At 40.1% G+C, this 19,682-nt stretch overlaps 1 protein-coding gene across 9 annotated transcripts in view; it reads right to left on the reverse strand.

Moving 5' to 3' along the window:
• Positions 1-19,682, reverse strand: part of dab2ipb (DAB2 interacting protein b) — a 215,355-nt gene that overhangs the window by 96,851 nt on the left and 98,822 nt on the right. For all 9 annotated transcript variants that reach the window (XM_084745330.1, XM_084745329.1, XM_084745333.1 and 6 more), the window contains one exon: positions 15,241-15,359. In XM_084745330.1, the coding sequence (XP_084601456.1) occupies positions 15,241-15,359 (119 nt within the window). The remainder of the gene's footprint in view (positions 1-15,240; positions 15,360-19,682) is intronic.

A 19,682-nucleotide genomic window follows, 5' to 3' on the forward strand; every position in this document is an offset into this window, starting at 1 on the left:
TTTATTTGACGTTTGAGTGTGAATTGCAACCTAGCAAAGTACATTTAAATGTGCATAATTACCACTATGTATCTTAACATGCATTTATGCATAACAAAGGAGGGAATAACTGAACAAAGAGTTATTAAACCTAACAATGAGCATAAGACATTGCATTAGGTCAAGTGTTTTCAAAGTCTGAGACTGTGGGCCTCCCGTCAGACAAGGATTGGAAAAAAGATTGGGTTACTGACTAAATTTTTTACAGGTAGTTAGTAATTGTTTCAGAGTACACTTTTCAAGTGACCCTTCCAACCCTGTCTATCAGCACATGAAACCCCTTTATGGATCAATCACCCAAATAAATGATCAGTCTGTTTAAAACACTGGTGTCTGACTCTTAATTATAGTGTTATACTGTTTATTCTCTATTCTTTTAGTATAATGATGCTTCAAGAGGGTAACAAAGTTATAATATCTATAATACCAGTGGGTGATAAATAAGTGAAAAGCCTTTGACAGGAGTAGATTAAAGAGAGGAATGAATGAGTAAATGAGTGTTTGCATGCGTACTGAGCAGTCCTTTAAAGGGATGCGCGGGGCACTGCTTTGATGGGGCCCTCGGTATTCTTGTCACGCCCAAGGCCCTATCCATTACAGCTCATTACCCGGGGAAAGAATGAAAGAGAGGGGACCCTTGGCCACGCTCACCCGAGCTCACAGAAGGCCCAGCAGGGTTAAACATCAACCGAGCCACCAAAACCTACCAGCTGGGCAGGTGTCAACACCACCAGGATTGCTCCGGGGATGATTCTGCAACAAATTATGCAGATGGTGAAGTGATCAGAGAAGCCATATACAGCACAGCTCCCCAGAATACACTGAACCTGAAACTCATTTGGTACAATGTAAATCTCATACATTCTGTCCCCTTGCTATAGGGATCAGGGATGTATACTTTCCTTTAAGCAAGTAAATAAGAAGCAAAAAGTTTTTGAACAGTTCTGAGCTGAGAAGTGGAACCAAGTCACTCTAATTGTTCATTAGCATATTGTAATGGAACCTTCAACTGCAAGGCTTTCTTGAATTTGTTTGAGGGACTGTGCTTACGGCTGTTGAATCTGAAAAGCTCAGTGGATACTTTGGAGTGTGCATCATTTAATTAGTTCAATTTACAAAGAATACTTCATGAAAGGACCAGTGCGCAGGATTTAGGGGCATCTAGCCATGAGCTTGTAGACTGTAAGCAAATGAATACCATACACCTTACCCTCCCCTTCCAAGTGTGTAGGACAAACTACGGTTGGGGTTGGTTCAGTTTCCAGTTCTCTTGGTCTGATCGGGTGTTGTAACTTAAACCTGTTTAATTTTAGGCTAACTGACTGAACCAGCATGTGAATTCCTGATAAGTGACAAAGATAAAAGGACAATCTCAGCAATGCAGAAGCATCACTTGTATAAAATACAGCTGGCCTCAAGAAATCTAACTCATGATTAAAACTATCATCCAGCACAAAATGACAATTGCCAACATAATCCACAACATTCTGAGCAGACACCCCACAAACAATAACAAAAAGTAACAGTTGCATTTTGGAACACAAAGTAGCAAACCACTGAGTACTTTTGTTAAGTTTGCTTATGCGTTCCAGTATGAGAAAGCATCATGGGAAATGTGGGCAGTGTCTGCAGCACTTCTAGCAGAGTACACATGACTGAGTAGATGGTGGTGCAGAGCTAAATTGCTAACTAGCTTGTGAAATATATAAATGGAAAGTTTAACAATGAATCCATCATTTTCCCTTTTTAAAATAACTAATATAACCCGGTCTCTGACTGTTTGCTATGTTAGCGAGGTAGCTAATATAGCCAGCTATGTCAGTATGTGTCAGTACTGTCAGTAATGCAGCAGATGGAAAGCTGCTCGTTTTTCCTGTTAAAGTTACTGTTTTGTTTCGTTTTTTAACACAAACTCAGCACTTCCTGTTTCCATTTCAAATTAATAGCCCTCTGGTACTTCAGTGGAAAGAGCACCTTCATTACTTAACAAGGCTTTTATTGTGAAACAGGAATGTGTTGTGGTAAACTTAATGACTTGCAACTCGACTGATTCATAGGCTGCAGGTTCCACGCGGCTGAGTCATGTGCAACATCTAGTGGTAAAATTCAGCATAACTGGTTCCAGTCCAGTCCAGTCCAGAATTTGGCTTAATATCAAACCGGATTAAATTTTTTTTACATCAGCCTAACTATAACTATAGTGGCCACAAAACTCATGAAAAATGTGACAGGCTGTATCTGGAGCCTGTGTTTAGTTTGTCTGTTCTGTCCTACCATAGAGTCATGGCTGTGCAACATAAGGTATCAAAAATACACTATAATATTCAATTTCTGCTATATTCTGCCAATGGATTCCTCCATTCTCTTACACACTGGACTTTCATAGTACATAATCACATTAACAAAGTGTTCTGGCTTCTTTTAAGTCATTGAAATCAATCTTTTAGAAAGAATGAAAACATTCGTTTAATTTTCTGAAATTAAAAGAATAATTTTTACAGGCATTTTCATCTGAAAACACAAAATGACAAAACAGATACTTAATTTGTTTATTCAGGTTTGAACCATAAACACTTTCACTTGCACTTCAGCTTCTTCTGCGACTCTGGGCACCAGAAGGTCTAATCGCAACCATCAGTTTACAAAACATGTTCTGTTTGACTCTCGCAGAACACGGAAGCGGAAAAATACACACATTTATCCTGGGTGCTAGAACTTCAAAACTGAATAGCCATCTCTGTCCTTGAAGCAAATGAAGAGCACTCTGTTTATAAAAGCTGGAGAAATCAACCTTTCAAAAACACCCACCTCTGCCTGAGCACCTAAACAACGCTGCATTACTCTTGAATTAATAAAATCCTCATTATAATCTCGACTAGAAAGAGATAATACCATGAAGCTTTATAATCACCACCAAATTAGAGGCATTAAGTTTGTCGAGATGCTATTGATGGGTTCATTGAATGCATCCTGGTCTGTATGGGATAGAGCTTAATCATGCACAGTGGTAGGTGAAACCTGCTCGGTACAACACATTATTACCCTGAGAGCTCTGTTTCATCTACACCAGATCATGCTGATGCATTGCAAATGAGATGGCGAGAGGGGAAGGACGCCAAAAAAAGAAGGAGAGGAAGAAGGATGCACTCCTCCTCTGCCTAATTATGCTGCTGCAACGAATGTAATGAAAGCACTGCTGTTGTTTTTCTTCAGATTGGCAAAGATTCTGTAAGCAGGCATTTGATTATTGTCACTACTAAGTGCACTACTTCTCTGGGCAGTGTCCAGGCCCACATGCTTACTGTGTAGGCATACACTGTGGTAGTAATCATCACCAACTCTGAATCAACATTTGGGAAGATCATGTAGTGAATGAATAAATAAACGAATGATGCCAGAATGAATCGATAATACAATGGATCACTGCTCTCACTGAAAAAGAAAGTTTATCTGCGTGTGTGGAAATGATTGTGTGTGGTACAGGGGTTAAAGGTCCACTTAAAAAAAAATAAATAAATAAATGTCAGTTTAAGTGTACACTCTATTTGTAATATTTTCAATATTTTACTTTGCTGTCAGACAGCCTTTGCCAAGGGGAAACGTCCGTTATATAAGCAAAATATTGATTTCTCCGAACCAACCAAACTGAATGGGTGAAATCAGTCATTTCCCCTCACAGAACACAGGAGTTTCCGGTCTACTGTTGCCTCAATCTGTTAGTTTGTTTGTGTTATTGTGTGATTTTGGTGAATCCAAACAAATGTTTTAAAACACAGGAGTTACACAATAACAAAAACAAATGAACGGATCGAGGCAATGATAGACCAGCAACTCCTGTCTTCTGCAAGGTGAAATGACTGATTTTGCCTGTGGAGTCTGGTTTGTTTAGAGAGGGCAATATTTGGCTTATATAACGTCAGTTTCCTGCCAGAAAAGGTTGTCTGATGGTGAAATAAAGTGGTAAAACTATTCTAAATATAGAGTACACTTAAACTAACATTGTTATTTTTATAGCTGGACCTTTTTTTAAGTGGCTAAAAGACCTTTTGTTGCTGACCCTGGCAACAGCAGTACATCACTTAGCTTTCCTGTTGGTGCCCCTCTCTGCTTCTCTAACTGGGGCGTGCTGACTGGCATCTACTGTGGTTAATACATGGACCATTGACAAGTACCTGATACACCCCCACTCTGACTTATCTCTTTAAGTGCACATGTGATCAACAAGCATGTGACCCTCTGCATCATGTCAGTAGAAGTGATGGAATGAATGTTGCTGTTGTTGAAGGAGACATTTTGCCCCAAATAATGAGAAAAGATGACAGGGTTGGGAGGGAGCAAATTATGACAAATATGAACAAGAGGTGGAGGAGGATGTTGTTTGTGCAGTGACTCAAAATGAAAAAGAGAGGGTTAAGAGGAAGAGAGGATCCAGGGACAAGTCTGAGAGAGGTGTGTTGGGTTTAATGTGGCAGAAATCCACCAGTGAACCACGACTCCAAACAACAGCTCAACAACAACTTAACAGATAAGAGAGGAGCAAAGTGACAAATGATAGCAAAGCAGAGAGACAGAAGAAATGAATGTGGAGAGCAGGAGAAGAAAGTCAAATGAGAGAAGAGGCTGGGCTAGGGCTGGATATCATCTAAAAAATCATAATACCTATCCCAGTACCCTTAAGGTGATATCAATACCAATATAGTACTTCATTTGATACTGTTTTTCCCCCCTCTTCATTCAATACTCATCATGTAAAGGGAAGCATTGATGAAATAATCCTGCCTTAACTGCCTACTGCCAATGTTGTAGCTGCTGCAGTAGTGAGCAAATCACATTACATCAAATTGAAGAATGTTTACAGTGATTGGCTGTGAGCAAAACCATACAAATAGTCTTTTTTTCAGATCTGGGTACAAAAAGGATTAAATGCAGCTATAGTTTGACTGGGGAAGTTTCAATACTTCTTGGTACTGGACTGTTCTGCTCGATATCTTGAAGGTACTAAGTGTTATCAAGCCCTGTCCGGGGCTCAGAGTATGAAGAGTTGCAGGGGTAGACATCATTTTTGGCATCATTTGTAAAGTGTTAAATAGTAACCTTTAAACATAATGTAATTCATGTGGTCTCAGAGAAAACCAGATTTCTGTTCCTCCTCTTGGCTCTGTTTTCAGGCTTTGAAAACTCTAGGCTCACAATACCAGACAATCTTAATCGTCTGGGGATTTGTAAATGCAAGTTGCTTGAATGGTGGCGTGTACAGCCCCTAACAAACCTACAGCCCTTACTTTTTTCAAGGACAGGAAAGACTTCTCTGCCCAAAATATCCTCAGTAGTAAGCACACAATGTCCCTTTCCCTATTTGAAGGGCCTTAATAAAAGACCTTGTTTTTTTGAACTGTCTAATTTTTCCAACCCAATTTTAGCAACCAAACCTTTTTGGTAGGGACCACAAAAGTTCAGAAAGGAAGGTCCAAAAAGGTCCAAGGCAGCCTTCTGGCAAAAGTTAGAAAGCCTTTATTCAGATGCTTATTTCATACTGAAATTCTGATAACATAGGCAATGTTCGTACATGTTAAAGTAGAGCTAGATCACAACCCACGTGCAGCGCCACAAACAGCCTTCCTCACATCCTGAAGATGCCTTTAGAGACTGACATGTGAGACTTAAGAAAATCTAGCCTGTGACAGGAGGCTTCAGTCAATCACAGGTCGGTAAGATAGCTGATTGTTGACTCTAATTTCAAAAATGTTAGTATTTGATGGCCTGGGAATGAGAGTCAAAAATCAACCATCTTCACATCACCAATCCAAAGCATATGTAATTTAATGTCCTGTGAATTAGACTCAATTGCTCCAATACCTCTTTCCGGAATCGCTTACTGCACCTTGAATAGACGTTGGGATGCTGGAAGAGCAAAAAGTGAATGTCAGTAAGTAAGTGAGGGAGGTGTGAAGGAGGGAAGGAAGGAGGGAGCAATAGAAAGAGGTTGGATATTACAGTGGAACCACCTGGGGAATATTTACAGAATTTAATAACTCTAAACGGCATCACTTTATTGGATTTATGGATGGATGTCTCTCACTCCCTCACTATGCTGCTTCCTTTCTATCTCCCTCACACACACTAATACACACTCCCAACACCCCCACCTACAACAATTACCATGGCACCCATTGGTGCGGCTTTATGGAAAATGACGGGGGGTTTGTATCAAGGGCTCTTGAATCCTGTTACAGGCAGCCATTCAGAGTTACAGGCTAAAGCTCCTTACAACGCACACGCTGACACCGCTGCTTCACTACCTTATATGGTCACTGGAACTGTCAATCCAAAGCAAGATAAATTGTGTAAGTAATGGATATGCAACACTGTATTACTAACACTAACCCTAATAATGTGTTTACGTTCCAAGATAGAGTATATTTATAAAAGAGACACACCTTACAGCCCAAAACAAAGTTTGAAAAAAGGGGCTACTATGTTCTCAGAATGCAAAATGGGCGTCTGTCTCGTCATATACAGTAGTAATGTTTGAAGTGTGTGTCCCTATTTTCATTTCTAAAATAAGAATAGTTCCAGAGCTGCAGCTACCATGAAGGACACAGGGGTCATTCTCTCAGTTACTTGTTTCTGCAAATTGCGGCTGTCCAGTGAAACTCGTATCTACAAAATGTCAGCTTTTCAGGAGCGAAGGACAGCCATGTTTTCAGCTCTGCTGCAATGTATTTTTAAGATGATCCAGGGACTTCATAAATGTATGTTTGGCCTAAGAAGTGAGAGAAGTGTCTCAGCTCATAAAGGAGCAATCCCTCCTTCAGTTTTAGCAAAAAATTTAAACTCACCAAATTTGGAGATAAGTGGCTTTTACAAGGCAGCAACGAAGTACACATTGGTGTCTCAATGACCAAAGGAGGAGTTGCACATAAATTAGAAAATGAATTTCATCTTTTAAATGTGACACATTGTCAATAATATTTTTTAAAATTTTTTTAAAAAAGTAAACAAGTTGCTCAATACTGACTGTAAAAGTGGTTCCCCGAGTGGCAACTAGGCACCAGCTTTTGGTCATTTTCAGCTTCTTACATTTCAAGGAATTAAGATACCATGCAGTTATATGTCAGCTCATGAAAATGTGACACAAAACATGTTTAGGCGGCCCGGATCAGAGTACACTTGACCCCAAAGTTTGTTCTAACAAGTCTTGTTTATCTACTCTCTCTGTGCTTTATGTTGCTGTTGTTGTATCATTTTATTGTTACTGTAGGTTTTATAGTATAGATCCATTTTCTATATTGTTCAGGAGAATCTCCCAGCATGCATCTATAAGACCGCTCAGCATGCAGTATGACATTCTATGCAATGCAAACGTAATTACACCATATGCTGAGAGAGACAGGGGACAAAAACAGGAAAAAAAAGACGGATGTAATAAATCAGTCCAGCCATTTTATCCATCTGCTGATATTCAGAGCTGTGAGTGACGGCAAGAAAAGCCTTCCTGCTGTGTTACAGAAGCACTCCTTCCATAAAAACGCATGAGTCATTGGTGCCCACAGTGCTGCGAAGTGCAGTTACACAGACACACACACACATACACACAGATATGCATGCAATTACAGCTAGAGAATCACAAACACATAATCACAATCAGTCTGTTCCACCCAACCACTGTGGCCACAAAATCCACACGGACATGTATTCCCATTACATAGGACAGGGTGGGAGAGGCAGGAAAACGGGTGGTGGGTGCTGTCGACAGCAGTGATGTCAGCAGTGATTTCTGGGCACTGAGGGAAGCTGTAGAGACACACTACAGTACAAGAAATGTGTATGTACATATGCATGCAAAGATGTATTTATGTAGAGGTCCAGAGGGCGGCATACTGTAGGTGAAGCAGAGCCCAGCAGGAGAACAGAACTGTCAGTCAACACACACACACACACACTGAAGCACTTGTTCTTGTGCTTAATGAGTCAAACAATACATAAGTGACCCTGAATTGCACTGACCAGTGACATCTGGCATGATGCAACAGGAAGGAAAGCAGAGACGGGAGACATGACTGAAGGAAATAGATCTGGACAGTTTTTATTTATTTATTTATTTATTGGACAGGACTAGGGGATGATTAAAGGTGCCCTGTAAAGTGGAAATAGACAACTTTTTTGCTTTAACACAATTTTTCTTGTCTTTAGATTGGCTCCACATAAACCTCACTTTGATCAGCCTGCCACCATGGATTTTCCAGACAAAAATTATGAATGTATACATGTTCGTTCTCCTAATGTTTTATTCTAACGTCAACACTTAGACCACTGTTCTCAAATTCACTATAAATTTGTGAGAATTTCAATGCACCTCTTCAGTGAACATGCTTCATTCTTGTGTTGCGGCGTGTTCTCCTGTCAGATAGAGTTTTCCGTAGTGCTGCCCCCGTATTTCAGGGATAGGTTATGGTGCGGGGTGACAGGGTAAGGTGAAGAGGAAAATATATTGTCAGGAAAACATATTTTGACACAACACCTGCTGCTGAAAAGTTGTCTCCACCTTCAGTTTTCTTGTAAACACACAAAACCTATGTATCTATTTAGCAAAGGTGTTGAATCCATTTCCTTCCTAACATGTTCAAGCTATTTTTAAAACATCTTAAAACTTGGATTGGTTAAATAAATGTTTATTAGCTTCTTTGCTGCTTTTATTGGCACCTTGCTACACTTAAAGCGCTGCAAGCATGGCAACATTAGCTGAAATGTCTCACAAAATGTAGACCCACTTGTGAGAACAGCTCCACAGGGGTCAAAAACTGCACATGAAACCTTTAAGAACTAGCTACTGCAGTCAATTTAAAAGTGATTAAATGCTTGCATGTACTGCCTTAGAATAAAACTATGTCCTTCTTTACAAATCTCTGTTTCAATATTTGTAGACGGGCAAAGACAAGTGCTTCTTTACTGCACTTGACAATTTTATCTCTAAAATATCTGCCATGTACTCATTGAAGAAATATGATGAAATCGACCCCACCATATGCTGCGCTGTTCAGCTGAGGCTCTCTGCTGCTGCTGATATTCATCAGTGTATCTACAGGGTCCAGGCAAGGTCAGAGTACAGATCAGATGACAGAGTAGAAGTTAGTAAGGGTCAGATCATCTCTTAGATACAAATAAAAATGTGTTGGGCAGATCGGAGCAGCAGAGAACAAGACACATATAAGTTATCATCATAAAAAGATGAATATTATGCAATGAGCATAGCAGGACAGTGAGTTTTAAGAAGACATTGTGCTGATTTCTGTTGTGCCTTCTGTTCTGTCAGACACTCATGAAACATACCATACTTTCGTTGGGGGGTAGGGTTCCTGTTCTGTTGCCCTAATAATTACCCCAACTGCCACAGTGAAAGCTGAAGAGAAAATTGTGCACCCTGTCACCAGCTCTATCTGAAATAATACATCTGACGATGCTGGGGAAAAAATAACCTGACTATATTTTAAAGATGTCTTCAGTGTAATGCAGTATAAATATGAATATAATAATACAGTCGTTTGTTTGTGTGTATACAGTTTCCATTCTGTGCGCCCACACATCGCTGTGTTTCTGCATCACTGAAGATACGAGTGTTCAGTGAGTGTCCTGCCTCTGATTAACACAGATGAATATTTCATTTCAGAAGTCCAGCTGCTCCTCATCTGCAGGTCACTCTCCTGAGACCGCCTCGGGCTACAAGGCTTAACAATGTCATCACAGCTACCACACATACACTGAAATGTGAGTGTGTGTGTGTGTGTGTGTGTGTGTGTGTGTGTGTGTGCGTGCTGTTGTATAATGCTGTGCATTTGCTATCACAAAATAATTATAATACAATTACATGCAAAAACACTGACTTCATTTTCATGCACAAAATATTCTGGTTTATGCCCTTTTCCAAAAAAGACAATACTCCAACTAAACTGTTTACATGAATATTTCACTAATATTCCCGCAGTCATGCACAGATTATGGAAGAGTGGAACGGCTGGAGCTGCTTGAATCATTTTGCTTCTATGTGTTAAAAGAGGGATTTTTTTTTTTCAATTTCCCACTGGTGCTGGTCTTGTTTGACCGTACAAACACAGCCTCCCACTTTCATTAATTCAACCACCTTCTCGAAAAGGCTGGCATTGTGATATTTGGGTATCTTGGAAAAACCTGCTGATATCCAAGTCTTTAATAATGTTTAAAAGACTGTGTGTTTCTTCTTCTGACCGGAAAAGGGTGATTTTCCTTCTCTGCCCCTGCCTTGCAAACCGTTGGCTAGCTGGTTTGTTTACAACGCACAGAGCTGACCATTTGACCACTGACAACAGAATTTTTTGTAATTATAATTAAAGTTATAGTTATGGTTCTTGGTGTGGACAGCTTTTAAGGCCTTATTAGGAATATCCAAATGGAATATGCTATTTACATGACCTGTATCTCATTCAGAATATTATTATATTCAGAATAATAGTGGAAAATTAGTTTGTATGTAAACATATTCAATACTGTGAAATTTAATAGAATATTATGATTGCTGTAGAAAAAGTAGCCCACCTTATATAAATGACTGAAATACAGTACATACTATAACATGACCCACAGCATGATGTGGTAAAAACGTTTGAGATGTACAGTGAATACTAAACGGTCCCTGCATATTCTGCATCTCTCGCATTCGTGCCTGCACATCTGCACACCAGGGAGTTTTCAGGCTATAGGATTGCCTCCTCCTCCTCCTCCTCCCTCCATCCCTCCTCCGTCTCATCATCTCTCTTCCTCTCTCCTCTGCCAGTTCCCAAGCCTGTCTTCTTCTGCAGTCTTTTCTGCCCTGTGGGGAGGCAGCTCCCGGGCTGACGGGGAGTGTCACTGACTCCTCTCACAGCACATTACTCTTTTTCATGCTTTCTCTGGTCTCTTTTTCACACAAACATCACACACACACACACACACACACACACATGTATTACAACAGTCTTAAAAATAACACTTCCAAAAGGGTTCCTCCTGTAGGCTGGAGATTCTACCCAGAACCATTTACTTTTGAAGAACCCTTTTTTTAAAGAAAGGGTTCTTCAAGCATTGTTTCTAAATCTAAGGGTTACATCAAGGATCCTTTTCATCCAAAGGACCCTTTTTTATAAGAAAGGGTTCTTCAAGTGTTGTTTGTAAGACTAAGGCTTAGAAGAAAGGTTCTGGATAGAACCCCCAGAGACAGTTCTGGGTAGAACATTACTACATACAAGGGCTCTCTGTAGAACCTCTCATAGCCCTTTTCTTTCATCATGAAACCGGGCCCTTGCTCAAGCACCTATTTCTCAACCAGAACCAGAACTAATTTGGTGGAAAAGGGCCATCATAGGAGGTTCTGGATGGAACCTTTCACAGATGGTTCTAGGTTTTATCCTACAGGCTGAGTTCTTATAAGTTCTCATAGAACCCTCTGAATCCATTCCAAGCAGAACCGTTTTTGGTTCCTGGTAGAATCTTTTTTTAAAATAAAGGTTCCACTTGGAACCCTTTCAGAGAGTTCTACCCAGAACCCAGTATAAGGGGTTATATGTAGAACCATCTGTGAAAGGTTTCACCCAGAAACCCCCATGAAAGGTTCTACAGAGAATCTATGATGTAATGGTTCCACGCAAAACCCTGTCTGGGGATTCGATCCAGAAACTTTCCACCTTCTAAGGGTGCTAACTAGAAGCCAGCAAAAGGGGTTCTACCAAGAACCCTTTTAAATTCCAAGGGTTTTATCCAGAGCTCACCCTGGGGAACATACTGAGAACCCTTTGATATTCAAATGGTTTGATCTAGAACCCTCCCATGGGATTCTATCAAGAACCCTTTTATATTATGGTAAAAAACAACCCTTGACAAACCCTTAATGGAGCCCTTAGTCTTATAAAGAACCATTTATTCAAAAAGGGATTCTTCAGAAGCAAGTGGTTCTGGGTAGAACCTCAGCCCTTTTAGGAAGAACCAATTCAGAACCCTTTTTTTATAGTGTATATCCAGCCCTTGCCTGTATAACGTCCTTGAGCAGTGAAAGCCCTAGAGTGGCATTTCTCTCTTCTTCTGCTACATGAGGATAAGAGTGTGAAGGCCTATCATTATATACGAGTCAATGTGTGCATTTGCAAGGGAGGAGGTGTATGTAGTGTGTGTGTTTCCGTGTTAAACTGGGTGAGATAAGACACCTCCTGGACATTCCAATTTCCTGTCCGTTATTTGCTTTTTTGCAGAGCGCTTTATCAGAGGGAAACACATAAACGCTGATAGGCTAGGAAACCTTACTACTGTTTGAAAAATGGAGAAAAGGGAAGGGGTGGGTGGGCGACAAGGACGAAATTGGAGAGTGATGAGTTTGAAATAGATAGATGGGAGCAGAGCTGGAGAGATGGACGCTATAAAGAAATGGGGAGAAGTGGGAACGAGAATGAGAAAAGACAGCGGGACAAAGAAGAGGAGGCACTGTGCGAGCTCAATTTGTCTGACCGCACCGGAGGAACAGTTCACCATGTCCCGCGCTGAACAATTGGTAGTGTTCCCTTGTGATAGTTTGACAGTGATGTTAATGCCTCATTAAAAGTATGAAGAGTGGCAGCAACTCGGCTCCAAGTTTTTGAAACCGAACGCCGTAGAACATCTCTTCAAAAGCAGCAACCCCTATTAATTAAACTCCACAGATGGACACCTTGGCTTTTTTCCAGACGCAGCCAAGATAGGTGCGGGGAATTATAGCTGTTACCCATGCATGCGTGGAAAGGACCATCAAAAAAAATCAAGCATGAGCAAGGAGTGTGATCGCAGGTCAGCATAGCCTGGTCTGGAATCCTAATTGACGTCGTTAGGCGAGGGCAAATGTTTGCCAAGTGGCTGAGCTCCTGAGGAAATTAGGAGGGAAAGTTATCAGAAACTGGCAATTATCACAGCCTGAAGCGAAACACTATCACATGGGGAGCACCGTGGACAGAAGACTCAAAATAGAGCTGTACACTTTATGCTCAGTATATTATGACATACTTGCATTCAAAGACTTTCTACAGCTCAAATTTTTCTTTTTTAAGATTTTTTTTGCAATCAATTCAGACCTTGAGAAAATGATTCAATCTTCTCTAAATGTTCTTCTATAAATCCTTTAGTCTTATGTAAGCTCAGCTTAGGTTAATTATCAACACAATCTATTGGCATCAGGTCTTTTGCGATTAAAAAAGCAACAGCATGTATAATGTGTCTATTTGAAAGCGGGGAAGCGCATAGTAATATAAAGGTTTGTTACTGTGCTTGCATTCTGCACGCTTTATTAGATTGAGGCTTCAGGTGATGAACTTGCCAGTTTCCTGTCTCTGCTGGCACAGGTTTCGACTTACAGTATGCATCACTTATCTGTTCAATGTTGTACTTTATGGAGCCTTGCCTTGTTCGAGACTGTCTCATGCACTGATTGGCAAAACTGGGTTTTAAGGAGCCAAAGAATCTGCTGTCTTATTTATTTGTTTATCCACAACAGCTCTGCTACGTTTTAGGTGTTTCTGTGCCAACATGAAAAAGTTTTCCCAGTGGGTGCGCTGCTCTCTTATAACTATCTGGCTCTGATACCGGCGGCCCGCCACAATCTAATTCGTCCCACCACAATTTCATAATGAACCGAAAATATTTTTAGGCTCTCATAATTGCATGAAAGATCTCTGACGTTGTGTTTTGCACCGTTATTTTAGTAAAACATCTCTCAAATTAACATTACTGCAGTTTTCAAAACACAGTTTTATCTGGCTTTCTGCAGATTTCAGCTGGTTAAATTGAAGCATTTTCGAGACTGTTTTAAGATCATTATAAACGCAATTTAAGACCTATTTCACGCCCATACTGGCAGAAAAGCATAAAGAATATGAGGGAAAATTGAGTCCCAGATACTTGAAAAGTAAATGCTATGCTCCTGATGTGACTACAGAACAATATTGGTCGATGCATTTGATGGTAGCTTCATGTAACTTCACACATGCCTTGAATGCCTTCATACCCAAAGCTCCTAATTAGAGTGTTTTCTTGCACAAGGTACAGCAGCTTCAAATTTATTATTTTCAACAGGCTTCAGCCAAGCAATAAATGTACTGTTCTGGAGCCAAATCTCACTGAACTTGCACTTTCCCATATTAGATATGAGTAACGTTAACAGAAACAATTTGAACTTATTACTTCTAAAACTAGCCAGTTTTTTAAAGAGAGGAGATGACCTGTTAGCCCACACACCACACTACAATTCGTGACACATGCAACAACATTAGGTTCATTAATCCAATCTATTTTTAGATATTTTAAGGCCTAAAATTTAGAGGACTGCATTTTTGACTGCAAGATCTGCAGAAACCCTGGTCATCATTATCAATACATGAAAGCAAATAGATAAGGCTGAGTTGCAACTGAAAATTAACGTAAATCTTATATTTGTGAACTGTTGAACTGTTTCCCTTGCTATGCTTGTTTTTTTGCCATCACCATTCATATGTGTTCAACCAATCTGTTTGTAAACTGTTCACTAGAGTACATAAATGTTTGCAGAGTATAAAATTCTTCATAGATTTTGATGATCAATTTTGCTCTTAAAGTCAACCAGATTGATGCATTCAACTTTAAAATGTGTTTGTGTGGTAGCATGCTCTTGGACCCCCTGAAGGGTCGAAGATCCACCCACCACATACTCACAGCATCCTGTGGGGGACTCTCCTGTCTGTTTCTTTAACACTAAAAATAGCTTTGTTTCTGTGATGTCTAATTATGTAACTTATCAACAGTATACTGATTTTTTTAATTTTCTTATCAAGAAAATGTGTTGTTGTTATTAGAGCTTATATGGCTTCTATTTCTCATTCCTCACAGTGAGAAGGGGCAAAATAAGTCATATTTCACCTTTTGCAGAGACATGAGTTGAATGTCACCTCTCAACTAAAAACCAAGCCTGCTATGGCATGACACAACAGATGACGGGAGATTCATCATCACTGAGAATGAGCGAGACATATTCGAACTGACAGACGGGAGACTCAGGATTCACTGGCTTTCACAATACACTCACAACACAAGACCAAAATGTCACCAGTGACCTGAAAAAGCTGCAGAGAGACACCAGAATAGAACAGACATATGGGCAAATCCAGCACACACACAAACACAAAATGAACAAACACCTACCTGTCATTGTCCACGCTCCTGAAGCCCGGCAGGATGTGTCTGAAGCTGGAGTTGCGGTCAAGTTTGGGTTGACTCTTGGTGCGTTTTATCGAGCCCTTCAGCCGCCGACTGAGAAAGCCCTGACAGAGAGAGACACAGGGACAGTCAATACAGCTCTGTCACCGCTTGTTTGTGAGGGAAGTCTCCAAGATGTCAATCATTATGCTCAACTTGGCATCGGGACAGAAGATATTAATACTGACGTTTACAATCTGCGCCCTTAATTCTGTGACGCAGGATGTCATGAAGAGTTTACTGGTAATAAATGAGTATAGATCTTCATATCAGAGTGAGAGCAGTGAGAGCAGTCGGACGAGGCAAGGACAAGGTCAAACACAAAATATATTCTTTGAATACAAAGAGGCAACACATTCACAGCCGGATTCTCAAACAGTACAAAGCTGGTGGATAATATGTATGCAAAAATTACAGATCGTTTCCCACAGCAGCAATTATGCCAGGGTTTGTTTGCGACAAATTTAGCAGCACACAAGCAAACAAAAATTGTGTGTTTTCTAATCATCTTCACACGCTAATTCAGTGGATACACCCCTTTATTAGTTTTCTCATTCTTCTCTTTGTCTGAGTCTGTGTGTTTACTTCTCCTAACATCTGCAATCACACTCCCCCAAGCACCTCGCCGTCTCCATGGCAACTGTTGGCTGGCATTAAGAAGGAGAGAATATGAACAAATGAGATGTGGTGCAGAAATGGCAAGCTTGTTGCAAGTTTTTGAGAGACAAAAAACTGTTTTTTGGTTTTTTTTTTTAAAGATTTTGCTGCAGGGAATGAAGATCAAGAAGAAGAGGATGAAGAAGAAGGGCTTTTGAATAAAGAGGATGTATAGGAGAGTTGATAGAGCAAGTTAGAGAAGGGCAGCATGAAGAAGAGGGACCTTAACAAGCGAGCCCATGTGAAGGAGAAAGTACTAAACCTGTTCAGGCTCAGGTGCAGCTTTTTATTCCAATTATACGACACAACAGCTGATTCATAGGCTGACCAATAGACAAATTCAGAAGCTGTAATGTAGCTCTTAGAAAGCTTTATAACCTCAGAGACATACCCACTGCGCCTTGACCTCATGTCATTCTCCCACATGCACACATTTCACAAGACAGTGATATGCAACACACAGCGAAAAGACCTCCCTCCGTCCCAGTCAGGCCATTAACACACCTGTATAATTACCACCTACTGCGTGAATAGGTCGCCCCGGGCAACAATAGGATAGGGATAATTAGAGAGTGACTTCGAGACAGCCTGCCAGCTGATCACAGAGGAGCCACAGCATCCTGATGAATAACACCTGTCAACAGGAAAACACGTTGGCTGGGAACAACTTGCTAATGTCGGTATATTTGAGCTCGCACCACACATGGGAGGGTCTCTGTTTCATTAGTGTGTGTGTGTGTGCGTGACCAAAGACAATAGTTGTGGCCAAATTCCACATTACAAACTTAGTTTAAGCAGGAGTTTTTAGTGTCTTCGCACTGAAACACAAGTTTTTTCTCACTTATCATTTTAATTTCTGTCTTCAGAAAGCTTCTGTGCTCAGCTCAGGTCTATGCATAGGTAGTCGATTGGACATAACAAGCCTCATATCTTGTTCAATTTGAACATGAAAACAACGTGGAAGGAACTTGTAACTTTACATACAAAATGCTCATATATAGACCTTCTTTCACACATTTTTAATGGTCCTTGGAATAAGTCCATATAGCCATTTTGGCATCTCAGAATGGCAAGAAATTGCATCTTAGGTTTGTAATACTTGCCATGTATGTGTGTAGATTCTGATGATGTTCAAGCCTTTGAAACTTGGCAAAACATCAATCAGAAACTGTATTTCTAGCATAACTATGGAAACGTTCATAGGCTCAGTATCTACTTTTTTCCAGTTTGAAGAGCCAGTAATGAAAAATATGACATCTGCTTGTCTGTTGTAATCACTGGACCTGTTCTACACGGTTTTGTCTGTACCTTAACCACATCTCAGGGTCATTCCAGGGTCACAAAACTGTGCAATTATCAAGATCCAGCGCAAATATTTTACACAATTAATGTTTTTCTGTTAAATAGCATATACATGCAGAAAAAATCTTTTTAGAAAAATCTTAAGTATTAACAGAAACTACTATCTCATTTGACACCATGGGAATCAAATCAAATCATCACACTATGGAAATCAATCACCATTGTGAATCAGTCAGTAAAAACAGATTAATTTCTTCTTGGGCTCTTTCTTCTAAAGGTCTGAGAAAATAACTTGGAAACTAAAAAAGGCCTGCACTGGAGTTTGAAAGAGATTGGAATTTCCTAGGCAGGAAAAGTCAAATGAAAGATGCGACTGAATTGCATTGTGGGTAATGCAGTAATCATTGGTCATCACAGGTCTTCCAGTGTCATAAGAGCTTGACCAATACTAAAGCAAAAATGTCATATCCTTGCCTCTGTTGCTTCGCTTTTGAGGATTCTTTTTTATAGCGCATCTTTTGCTGGCTTCCTAACTTTGTCGAAGTCCAATATTAAATTCCTGAACTGCCCCTTTAAATGGTGCAAACACATTATGCTTTCTCCTTAAACCAGCAGTGGTTTTTGGCAGTTGTGCTTTAATTGTTGTATGTTGGCACAAGTATTGCATTATTTCCTGTTGGTACAAAAGAGTTAAGAGTACACATATTCATTGTATGGATAGTAGATATTGTAGTATGAAAAGGAGACACAGCTTTTATGCTGTTGGATGTGGTGCTGCTGCAGATTTTTTAAGGTTGTTAAAGCATCTTATGTATTTTTATTTCCTATTGTACTTAAGAGTATTACAGCCAGGCATAAGGGGGGAAAATACATTTTGTGAATAAGAAGGAAATGTTGAGAATGAAGTCGAAATGTGGAGAATAAAAAATAAACTCTCAGTACTACTCCCAGGGATATAAAAAATAAATCAGAGGAGGAAGATCTGGGTTTTTCTCAACATTTATTTCTTGACTTTCATCTTAATATTTTGACTTCATTCTTGAAATGCAAAAAAAAGAAAAAAGTCTTCTTATGTTTTATCTTTTTCTTATGCCTGGCGCTAACACTAAAAGTTTGACTTTATTCTCAACATTTCAACTTTATTCCCGAAATGCTTTAAGAAAAAAATCATTGTTCTCTGATTTTATTTTATTCTTGGCCCTAATTCTCTTCTGTCACTTGAAAAGTAACAAAACAAATCAATTATTTGCCATTTGCCATCATCAGCAAAACCTGTTTTGTGCATATTCAATAATGATCAGTCTTTGTGGTTATGTCAGCAGAATCTGACATGCCATACATAAGGCTGCAGAAAGTGGGCACAAAATGGCTTACTATTGCTACCTGCCACCAGTGAAGTGCTGAAGGGCTATTAGCTAAATGAACAGGGCTGAGTCACTGCTTCTGGTATGAGCACAGCACTCAGGGCTCTCAACAGTGCTGCTTTCTGAATCAAACTTTCACTCCGCTTCTTAAGTATTTGCCATATAAACACGGCAATCACCCCATATGTGGTTAGATTAGCATGTCCACCATTTTAAACCATGACAAATATGAGTCAGAATATCGTTTTTCTTCAACTGAATTTAGCATCTCAGATTCACATCATTCACAATCACCTCTACATTCAAAGTAATTCCATGCCTCTTCTTCCCTGTAGCCCCTGGAGAGCGTGTGCCTGCTGCTGTTGGCATATTCACAGCTAACAAATTAAAATGCTTCTCTTTTTTCCACATCCGCAGAAATAAGTCAGTGAATAGAAACCTGTCCCTGTAGGCGAGCTGGATTGATTAGTGACTGCTTGTTCTGTTTTTACTTCTTCTCTCCTTCCCCTGATGGATGGACTGAAGAACAGGAGGGAGAAGGAGAAAGAGAAACGAGCACAAAAACAAACCCATAATTTCTCTGATTGTGTTGTATTCCTTGTTCTGCCTTTCAACATCTCCACAGCAATGCGACACTAAGAAGAAACACAGCTCTGTCGAAAGCTCTTGCAGAGATGTTCTCCAGGTTAAAGGTCAGCAGATATGAATGGCCTTATTTTCTTCACTTACAATCAGTCAGTGAGGATGACTGATGCCTATATTAACACCAGATTAAACCTCACGGGAGTCAAGACATGCTGGGAGTGCTGCAAAAATGTTAGCCTCTGCCTGTACGAGATGACTGGGAGAGGGAAAAAAAACAATATGCACGGAGGGAAATGGAGGCAAAGACACGTGTTGATAAAAGCGAGAGCACAGAAATAGGTGAGGACTGGTCAAAAAATTGAGAAAATGACAGTGAGTGCCTGCCCGCCAGACAGGGATGAGCTGTGGGTGCAGGATAAATGGAAAAAGTGGAGCACAATGTGGAGGTGGCAGAACATGAGTTGATAGAAAAAGCAATAG

Source organism: Lutjanus erythropterus, chromosome 20, assembly GCF_056507025.1.
Source record: "Lutjanus erythropterus isolate fLutEry1 chromosome 20, fLutEry1.hap2, whole genome shotgun sequence".
NCBI lineage: Eukaryota > Metazoa > Chordata > Actinopteri > Lutjaniformes > Lutjanidae > Lutjanus > Lutjanus erythropterus.